Source organism: Lissotriton vulgaris, unplaced genomic scaffold, assembly GCF_964263255.1.
Source record: "Lissotriton vulgaris unplaced genomic scaffold, aLisVul1.2 SCAFFOLD_689, whole genome shotgun sequence".
NCBI lineage: Eukaryota > Metazoa > Chordata > Amphibia > Caudata > Salamandridae > Lissotriton > Lissotriton vulgaris.
This window is the reverse complement of record NW_028240911.1, coordinates 273505-284682: the sequence shown is the minus strand read 5'-3', so window position 1 is coordinate 284682 and position 11178 is coordinate 273505. Positions and strand designations below refer to the sequence as shown.

Below are 11178 nucleotides of genomic sequence, written 5' to 3'. Positions count from 1 at the left end.
GGGCCCCTCACAGGATCCCCTTGCCTCCATAACCTATGGAAGGGGGCCGAGGGGGTACCTAGGGTACCCCCAGTAAAATCCTGCACAATAGGGTGCCTGCTACAGGGTGCAGGGTTTCACACATACATTTCTCTAGAGGTGCTTATTCTCTATGGGCGCATGTGTTACCGCTGTAAAACGGCAGTAACACAAGCTCATGTAGTGAACAGTGGAAATCTGACCGAACAGTGTTTGGTTGCATCGTAATCGGGAGGTCAGAACTGCTGACTTTAGGTCGGTCGGTCCCGAGTCCACTGACCTACATCGTAATGACCCCCTTGGTGTGCAAGTGCACGTTTCACATGGACTCCCCATGCACTTTCACTTCAATCATTCTCTGCTGGTATTGTTTTGATTCCTGGTGCCTAATTACCCATGAAATGTCTATTTGCACCAAATAATCCTCAACACCCGATTTACATTTTGTAATCATTCCCATGGTGGACAAGTGCAATCAGAAATGCACTACTCTAATTTTGGCTTTCATGTTTTATGGACTAGTAGAAATCTAAAGTGCATAAGACAGACACTTGTGATGAGCACATACGTGGAGATGAAAGGAGTAAAACGAGTGATATTGGTAAGTAGGATATTTTGTCAGTGCAGGCAATATGAGCGATTATATTTTTTTTAAAAAGGACGTTTTACACTGTAAAAGGCTCTTCTGACAGCCATACACACAACAATCAAGGTAACAATCAATTTTTTATCAAGTAATATGATCATAAAAGAGATTTGTTTTTTTTCAAAATCTCAAACGCAGGCTTGGCGCTAATCTTCAAGGCAGATTTTAGCAAACAAAAAATACACAGGAATATATTTTATTTAAAAGTGAGATAGTCCAGTGTTTAAACTCAATTCATCAGAACTTTCTGCTCCGGATTTGGATTACTAGTTGGTGACAAAACACTTCTTGCCCAACAGGATCGCCTCCTTCTGACAGATCCACTTGGTGTTGTAGCTGCAGTTCAGAGGGGTGATCTCTTTGTGCCAGTAGAAGCCACAACTGTTTCCAGGTTCGTGGGTATTCACTGGAATACTGTCAGAGAAAAAGAAAGAGATGAACCGGCAAGAAGAATTGCCCCAATGCTGCAATCACTGTGCATCAATTGTAGTTTTGCTGAATGTGTGAACAATTTTTGATCTTTCTCCTAGATTAGGCTTTCAGTGACAGCATATATTATTTAGTCTTGGAAATTCATTCAAAATAAAAACTCACAACAATATCACTAGGACTCTTAAAAAAGAAGCGTATTTTGAGAAAGTGCTGTGAGGTGATTTGCATCTTAAGGAGAAAGATATAACATTCCAAAGCCTCGGAGTGGAAACCGAGAAGGGACTGACAGCTTGTTCTGATGCAGAAAGGGGGTAATTAATCCGTGTTTCAGACTACAAGAGATTTATTAGTTTATAGGGTGACAATCTGGGGCTATGTAAAGATTGGACAAAATTCCAAAATATTTTATGCAGACTGGAAGTGGGACTAGTCTTGCACATGGACGTGGACAATTGTTGCCATGAATAAGGGTTGGCCACTAGCAGAAGTGGTCTTGGAAGGCCCACCATGCTAATGACATTTCTGATTTGCATCTTCATGTTCTGAAAGAGCTGAGAGGGAGGAATCAAATATGAATCATATGCAAAGTGTGAAAACTCCCAGTATGATTTTTTTTTAAAGCCACAGTTTTGGGGCTACTTCTATAAAAAAAAAGCAGAGAATCCCACCACAAGTGTTACTGTCACGTCAACAATTCCTTGGCCAAAACCTCACGCCAGAGCAGTGGGGGATTCTAAATTCAGCAGCTGTGCTGCTGCAGGGTTAGCAGGTTAAGCCCCCACCGCCCTGGCAGTTTGATGGACCCTCTGTCGAATGTTAAAGACCTACTGAGGGGCAGACTTACAAACCCCTTGCGTCTCATTTACACCACCGTTGCATCACTTTTGTGATGCAGCGGTGGCGCAAATCCTTCTCCATGGTGCGGGGGTACTTACAACGTGACGCATCTGGGAGATGCATCACGTTGTAAAGCCCTGCGCCACATGTAGGCGTTCCTGTGCAGGGGGGCTGTTCCGGCATTGGAACGCCTCCTAAAAGTGGCTGAGTGAAATCCACAAGATTTCACTCAGTCACTTTTAGACCCATGCTGCGTCAAAACCCTGCGCCTGCTTGAAGCAGGCGTAAGGATTGACGCAGCATTTTTGCATTAACTAGATAGGGCCCCCACAGCATTGCTGGAGCTGCTTCGCACTTGCGACGCAACTCCAGCAATGCGTCACTTTTACGGCAGAGATGCGTGACGCATCTGTGTCATTTTTGCACCATGGTGCGCCGCATTGTAAATGGCGCACAATAACTGGCGCATCTTTGCTGATTTGCAGGGATGCGCCATTTATTGTAAATATGCCCCTATGTTTGTTATTGAAGTCTGAGGGGCAGATGTATGATAACTGGCGCATCCCCAGGGATGCGCCAGTTATTTTGCGCCACTGCTCCGCTACCCATGGCGCGCCGCATTTACAATGCGGCGCACCATGGGGCAAAAACGGCACAGATGTGTAACGCATCTGTGCTGTAAAGGTGGAGCATTGCTGGAGTTGCGTTGCAAGCGCGACGCAGCTCCAGCAAGGCTCGGGGGTGCCCCATCTTTACAATGCTGCCTCAAGACCTACGCCTGCTTCAAGCAGGCGCAGGGTTTTGACGCAGCATGGGCCTGAAAGTGACTGAGTGACATCTTATAGATTTTACTCAGCCACTTTTGCGAGGCGCACCTGCCCCGGAACGCCCACCCTGCGCCGGAACGCCCACAAGTGGCGCAGGGCTTTACAACGTGCCGCATCTGCCTAGATGCGTCACGTTGTAAATGGGTCGTAGGGATGCGCCACGTTTACGCCGCAGTTGCGTGACGCAAACGTGGCGCATTCCCAACACAAATCTGCCCCTAAATCCGCAGTAAAAGACAATCCTATCTGAAAACTATTGAAATAGTCCAATTCAGATGAAATGACTCAGGGACTCATTTACAGATTGCTGGATGGGCCAGGTGGCAAACACTCTATTGCCAGCATGCTCATCCTGTCATGGAAGCATAGTAAAGCAGTTGGCATAATGTTTGTTTTGAGAAACAAAAACAAACAGTGTTCTTGATGAGGTGGGAGCTTTCTCATTGTGGAAAAAAAGCAGACCTTCTCTGCAAAGCAGTGTGCTTTAACACCAATTCCACCTGTGGTTGTCCAGAAGTAACGCTTTGCCAGGAATAAGGGTCTGCCACAACTCCAAAATCATTTGTGCCCCTACTACTGATCTTTGCAAAGTGTTTCCATTAAGGTGAATTGATTCCCACTTTGCCAAAGCAATTGACGTCATTTAGCCACAGTGATGTGTTGGTCGCTACCAACTCGGTCCTGATGATGACTCTGTTATAAATTATGTGTGGGGTTGAACGTCGACTTTTACTAGTGGAGTGATGTTGATGATACACATTTTCACTCAATGAACTCAAATATTGAGCCTTGTAATTGTAGACATCTTTAGCATCAGTCCCTAGAAAGTATATATTGTAACAGAGCACTTGTGCACATTATTCATGTATGCCACCTGTTTTTGGAGCTCCTACAATATGAAGTTTCTACCAAGACTTTGCTATACTGATTAATTGCATGATTAATAAATTGTATTTACATACTGTACCAATAATAATTATTGTACATTTCTCATTGGGTTATGGAGGACAGGCTTTCTCCTCTCTCCTACGGTATTACAGTGTCGCATACTTAATGTGTGCACCAGATCACCAGGATTACTATGTTGTCGACTATTTGATATATGATTATGGGCCAGATGTATCAAAGGATTTTACCCATTCTGTGTCTATGAAAAAATGTGTTCATACATATGGCCCTATATTTCCTAAGTCACAGTATTCTTGTAATGATACTTTGGCATCACAGTACTAAAAACTGAATATGTTGTCCAAACATCCCTCCTTCTGAAAAGCCTTGCCAGCTCAACATCTTTTGGGTTGGTAAAACTCCACACTGCCAAAGAAAAAAGTTGATAAAACTTTGCCCAGCTTTACCAGAGCAAAGATCCCCAAGTGGCACAACTTCAAAGGGGAAGGAAAAAACCTTCCTTACCCCTAGATTTAAAGTGTTGACGTCAATTGCAAGTGCTTTTCTACCTGCATGCAGAAGACTGCACATGGTTCTAATGCCAGGGCTGAGCCTTTCTGTTTGGTTTTGAGGTAACCTTGTAATGTCCTTTGATTCCCAGAGGGATGAAGGAAGTGAAGGAAGACTCATCTGTATACCGTAATCTCTACAAAAAAAACAAGGTTGCAAAACTTCTACAAAATATGACTTTATCTCTAACCCCAACGAGGCCAAGAGTTTAAACAAAATAATTTCCTCATAAAATAATTGCGGTTTGTCAGTGTTATAGTAACATTGCATGAAAGTATGAAAATCATGATTAGAGCCTAGCAACAGGCAATCTCCTGAGCAGTCCAACCATGATTTCTGCACACATCAAGAGACATTTGTAATTGTTGAACGTCTAAATATTCCAAGCCTGCTAAATATATATATGTACCAAGAAAGACTATTTATCGGATCATTAACTTTGTCTTGCTAACAATCACAACTGAACTTTTGGTATCACAAAACAAAGGCCTAGCCGTGCCAGGAAGACATTTGCTATGTATGCTCATAGCGTGAAACACAAGCCCCCCTTCTATACTCAATGCTGCAATGCCTGTGCTGCTACTCATCCAATGCTCAAGAGTGGACATGTCAGAAACTCTCCTTCACTCATCACCTCTGCACACACTCACAGGGCTGTGGTAGGAGACAGTCTCACAGCATCTCCCATAGGGTATATACAACACTCAATGCTTGTAATCCACCAATGCTCAACAAACGCCATGTCAGAAGCTCTCCTTCACTCATCACTTCTGCACACACTCACAGGGCTGTGGTAGGAGACCACCTTACAGCTTCTCCCATAGGGTTTATACAACACTCAATGCTTGTAATCCACCAATGCTCAAGAGAGGACATGCCAGAAACTCTCCATCGCTCATCACTTCTGCACACACTCACAGGGCTGTGGTAGGAGACCACCTTACAGCTCCTCCCATAGGGTATATACAACACTCAATGCTTGTAATCCACCAATGCTCAAGAGAGGACATGTCAGAAACTCTCCTTCACTCATCACTTCTGAACACACTCACAGGGCTGTGGTAGGAGACCACCTTACAGCTTCTCCCATAGGGTATATACAACACTCAATGCTTGTAATCCACCAATGCTCAAGAGAGGACATGTCAGAAACTCTCCTTCACTCATCACTTCTGCACACACTCACAGGGCTGTGGTAGGAGACCACCTTACAGCTCCTCCCATAGGGTATATACAACACTCAATGCTTGTAATCCACCAATGCTCAAGAGAGGACATGTCAGAAACTCTCCTTCACTCATCACTTCTGAACACACCCACAGGGCTGTGGTAGGAGACCACCTTACAGCTTCTCCCATAGGGTATATACAACACTCAATGCTTGTAATCCACCAATGCTCAAGAGAGGACATGTCAGAAACTCTCCTTCACTCATCACTTCTGCACACACTCACAGGGCTGTGGTAGGAGACCACCTTACAGCTCCTCCCATAGGGTATATACAACACTCAATGCTTGTAATCCACCAATGCTCAAGAGAGGACATGTCAGAAACTCTCCTTCACTCATCACTTCTGCATACACTCATAGGGCTGTGGTAGGAGACAGTCTCACAGCTTCTCCCATAGGGTATATACAGCACTCAATGCTTGTAATCCACCAATGCTCAAGAGAGGACATGTCAGAAACTCTCCATCTCTCTTCACTTCTGTACACACTCACAGGGCTGTGGTAGGAGACCACCTTACAGCTTCTCCCATAGGGTATATACAACACTCAATGCTTGTAATCCACCAATGCTCAAGAGAGGACATGTCAGAAACTCTCCTTCACTCATCACTTCTGCACACACTCACAGGGCTGTGGTAGGAGACCACCTTACAGCTCCTCCCATAGGGCATATACAACACTCAATGCTTGTAATCCACCAATGGCAAGAGAGGACATGTCAGAAACTCTCCTTCACTCATAACTTCTGAACACACTCACAGGGCTGTGGTAGGAGACCACCTTACAGCTTCTCCCATAGGGTATATACAACACTCAATGCTTGTAATCCACCAATGCTCAAGAGAGGACATGTCAGAAACTCTCCTTCTCTTGACATTCTAGCTCCCTTCTATTACCCTAAAAGCCATTGCCATTAGCTTTCTTTATTGTTTATCCAAATCTCCTTGACCTTTTGTTGTTCTCCGATCACTCCAGTCTGTTGCTGAGGTAAATATCTGCAGTTCTAACTTTGTCTTTCCTCTCACTTTGGAACCACACACCATAGGTCTGCTTCTTCCTTAGAACCTCCTACAATGCAAGAGACAGACAAGCAATCTGCCTGGAAGGAAGACTATAGTTCATGCTTGTCTCTTTCTGAATCTCCATAAAAGATGGGCTGCCGCACTCAGTACCCCAACCCACACCTTAACATACAGGCGATTTTTTGCATCTGGCACTTCTCTAGCGCAAGATTTTCCTCTTCCAACTCAAGTTGATGTGCAGTCGTAACAAAATACAGGTTATATCTCTGTTCCAGGGTAGAAATTACTAGATGTGATTTGCCACCTACCTTCCTTTTCGCAGCGTGGAGCCATTGAGCCATGTCCATTCAGAACTGTTGTCATTGTACTGGAGGCCAATCCAAAAGGAGCGTCTACTCATTTCTAAGTCCTCTAAGAAGTCCTGAGAAAGAAACACCTGTTAAGTTAAGTTTTAGGGTATGCAAATGCTGCCTAGTGTACTCATCAAAAGGGTCTTTTTACATCTCATACATAGAAAACAAAGCACACAAATACACATGCAGGTACACACACACACACTATTAATTGAAACAGCCAGCGTTAAAGCTGGGAAGCAGTGGTTAGCAGTTTCAATCATAGGTAGGGCATACCATTTTTTTAAAAAACTCTATGAAATCCAAAAATTCAACTTAACATAAGCTTATCTCCCACCACAACCATTCCAAACTAACCTTAACTCTCACCCTTCCCATTACTTGGGAAAAATGAAAATGAGATGAAATTGAGAGGCTGCGTGAGTGTTTTAATACATTTTCAGATTAGTGTGCCAGAGATGGTATGATTGAATGGAGAAGTTATTTGAAATGGGAATTGCAACAAAAAAAATGGCGTGAGAGGGTTTTGCTACTTTGAGAAAACTTCTGAAATTGGTTAGTCACTTTGTTGGTCGTGAGGTCTGTTAGTACATCATAGTCTGCATTTTATATCTCCAATATCACAGAGTATCGTAGTACCTATGTACTGTTTTTTTGTCTTTCAAATGTTTCTCATAAAAATGATGAATCCCATCTATACGTGATCATTTTAAGTCATCCCTGATATTGTAGATTGTGTAATGTGGTACTGCATGAGTGGCATTTGAGCTAGGTAAAAATGCATAGCGGGGTTTTGAGACTGGGATAATGTGGCTAACAAATTTCGAATTTCACACCTTTTTAGGTGTTGTTCAGTAGCCACTTTTGACTTTGTTTTTTAGGGACACGAAACTGTTTTTATAGATGTATAAATCCTATAACGGTGGAGGTGAGCATCCTTTGGAATTGTCAGTTTTTTTGTCCCTAAGATAGTAGAAAAAAATCATAAATCCTTATGTGGCTATACACCAATTTGTCTTCATGTATATAATAACGTGAACTTCAAATCACATGGCACATATTTTATGAGCCAGTGCACATATTCTGGGAATGGTTTACTTGAAGTTGAGGTACATCACACCTACCCCAGCGCACAATAGAGGTGTTCCCAACAACCTGCTGGGATCGCTGTCACTTGTCCTGGGCCCATTGACCCTGTTTTATTTAAGGTTGTAGGAGGAAGTGGCGGCACCCCACTGCTTTTAAGCAGTGTAAATAATCAAACAGAAATGATAATAGCAATGTTATTATTATTTGATGTTTCCGTGCTGCTCTGCGGGTGGGCGGGGCTGCAGTGCTTTCAGAGCAGGGCAGGGGAGGAGTAGTTTGCCCACTCCAAGTGCACAATTACTGTTTGGACTGAACCTCTTGAGCTGTCCAAACAGTCATACTCACTTTGATAGCTCTCCATAGACCCTGCAGTACAGCCTGCTTGGAGAACATGTTCAGGCCCCCAGTCTCCGTCTGAGGAACAAACAACGGTGCTCAGACAAATCACAACGCTGCATTGCAGTGTTGTGATTGGTCAGGAGAGCCTGGGTGCTTCCTGGTTGCTGTTCGGTGGTGTCCTGACGCTGAGGTTAGTTATTTATTTATTTATCATTTACATCCCTCCTCGCACCTGCCCCTGCCCCCGCCTCACCACCCCAGTTCAGCGCTGGCCGACACAGAAGGAGGCCTGGCACAGCTGACACTTGACCCGTCCAAGTCTCAACTAGCAGCATGCCTTTGTGGTACAAAATCAGAGATTGCAAATTGAGTTAGCAATCACCCACCCACAGACCTTACATCCTAAGCAAAATATTGACCATCACTCTGTTGGCCATGCCTGCTGGAGCATCGTAGAAACCAGTGTTATATTTTCCACTTCACTTTGTTCGCTTTTCTTTTTCTGAGTGGTGTCCTGTCCCACTTGGGAACCTCTGAGTGCTCTTCACGATGGGAGCAACTCAAGTAGCCCACCCCTGGCTACTCCGCCGGATCGCCACATGAGCCGCACTCAATTGTGTTGCTGCGGTAGCTAGAAGGTTTCTTGTGCCCTGCCTGCTACTGCAGTCAGGCTGCGTCATGTCAAGACTACCACCCACTCTCCCTGGACACAGGTGCTGGTACTCTCCCTGCACCTGCTAGATTTTGAGGCCCAGGAATGCAGTCCTTGGCCCCCTCCTCCTCCAGTCATGGGGGCGCCAAGCAGCTTTCAGATTCCTCCTGAAGGAGGGGGTCTGGGGATGGGGTCCGAGCCCCCATTTTATTGCATGGTCTGGGTGTATTGGATCCCCAGGTCTCCAGTTAGAGGGGGCTCCACTCATGCCTACTTCCAGGGCAAAAACTTGTAGCAATCTTTGCAGTGACCATGGGCCCTGGGCCACCCCTGGGAATTTGCAACAGCCAGTAACAGAGCTCCACGCACTTTGATCGCTGGAGGATCAAATGCCAAGACCTTTACCTGCAGATATCTTGAGCCCCTTTTGGGACAATTTACACACTTCTGAACTCAGTCTGCTCCTGATGGTGAACCTTAGCCACCTGTGGATTTTTCCTTAGGCCCCCTTGCCTCTAAAGTGACAACCTTTTCAGGGGGCTGACTCCATTGTCTCCCTGTCCAGCCTTTGTCCTTTGTTTCCTCTAGGCTACTCACCTCCTTACTGTAGACGTCTTTGTCTTTCCCCCATTTATTCCTTAGGCGGTGTAAGGGGGCCAGCTTCTATGATCCTGGGGATGCCAACTTGTCCCGGGCTCAACATAAGATAATGTCCTTAGTCCAGATGGCATCAGGGGGTTCTTCCTTCCAATTGTCCATGGCTGCTGCCTCCGCCCACAGTGTCCAGAAGAAAATCGCAACCAAGAGAGAGCTCTCCCTATGCTCTGTACCTTTGAAGTGGGGGCTGAAATTACCAGAACTGATGCACCTCTGACCTGTCCTGGGGTGCTACATCACCTCTCTACCCCTGTCCCAAACCTCCTGCACTGTCTGCTGGGACATTTCAAAATTGCGTCTCTAGAGGTCTGGGCTGCTTTGTTTGTTCAGGGTACTTGGACAGGTGCATCCCTGGTACAGTGATACATCTGATTGATTGATTGATGCAGATCATTCTGCCCCGCCCTTTTCCTTGTCAGGAGCTGAGTGAAACACTGTCAATTGCTCCCTTTCCGTGGGAAGGTATTTTCCCTGCCAATGGAGAGAAATGTATTTAACTTGGCACAGCAAAGTGACAAAAGGCCTAGGCACTAAATTCGAGCCTAGCCAAAGAAATATGACATTCATGGACCATCGGATATATTTTTGAAACTAGCAGAATAGAATTTCCCACAAAGGTTACTCCCCAATTCGGCGAGTCACTTGTCTCTGTAGGCCCAAAATGAAGCAAAGCTGAACTCTAAGGCGGCCCTCCCCATGGATGTATAATGCAGTGGCACTGCAGACAACACAGTAAAACATATTGGGGCATATGTAGGTAGACGTTTGCGCTTCGCAAACGCCGAAATTCGGCGAATGTCGGCGTATGCGAATCGCAAACGGCGTTTTGATATGTAGGTGCCACTTTGCAAAATAAGGAATCGCAAAAATTGAGATTCCTTATTTTGCTTATAGCATTTAAGGAATCTCAATTTTGCAATTCCTTAAATGCTATGTAGGGGTGCTTTAAAAAATGCGATTTTTGCATAAGGAATCACAAAATACCACCTACTTCAAGTAGATGGTATTTTGCGAATTCCTTCAAAAATGCATTTTTTTAAAAAAAATCAAAGTGTTTAGGGCATGTATGTGCGCCACATTTACTTACAGGCACATTCCAGGGGTGCAACAGGTGTCCTTTGGGCATCCTGGCACCCTTGGAATTGCGATTCTCAAATTGCGATTTTCTCATAGCAAATCGCAATTTGAGAATGTATCCCCATTCATTCCTATGGGCCTCTTAGCCCATAGGAATAAATTGGACACTCATTCCTTAATTGCGATTCGCAAAAAAATTGCACATTTTTACCTACATTCTATTTTGCTAATCTTAAATAGCGATTCCTTAAAAATCGCTATTTGGGAATCGCAAAATGGAAATTACCTACATATGACCCATTGACTTTCCACATGAGTGTACACTAACATTATGAAGCCTACCACAGGTCAATATCCTGCAGGGTCCTCCCTATGCCAGGCTTACTGTATGCAGTTTTAGGGCACTGAAAGACAAGTGTCTCCCCTGCATAGCCCTTACATGTTTGCACACATGTGTGAACAGATGCCTAACCAGTCAAATGCCTTTTACCCTTGCTGCACCACAGTGGCCTTATCTAAAAGGTAGACACTGGTGATAACC

General features: G+C 44.7%; 1 protein-coding gene across 1 annotated transcript in view; it reads right to left on the bottom strand.

The window, feature by feature from the left end:
• Nucleotides 1–877: 877 nt before the first annotated feature.
• Nucleotides 878–11178, bottom strand: part of LOC147672485 (natural killer cells antigen CD94-like) — a 103505-nt gene continuing 93204 nt past the window's right edge. The window contains exons 5-6 of the mRNA XM_086947998.1: nucleotides 6779–6891; nucleotides 878–1078 (exon numbers count right to left, since the gene is read on the bottom strand). Of these exons, the coding sequence (XP_086804124.1) occupies nucleotides 931–1078; nucleotides 6779–6891 (261 nt within the window). The 3' untranslated portion in view covers nucleotides 878–930. The remainder of the gene's footprint in view (nucleotides 1079–6778; nucleotides 6892–11178) is intronic.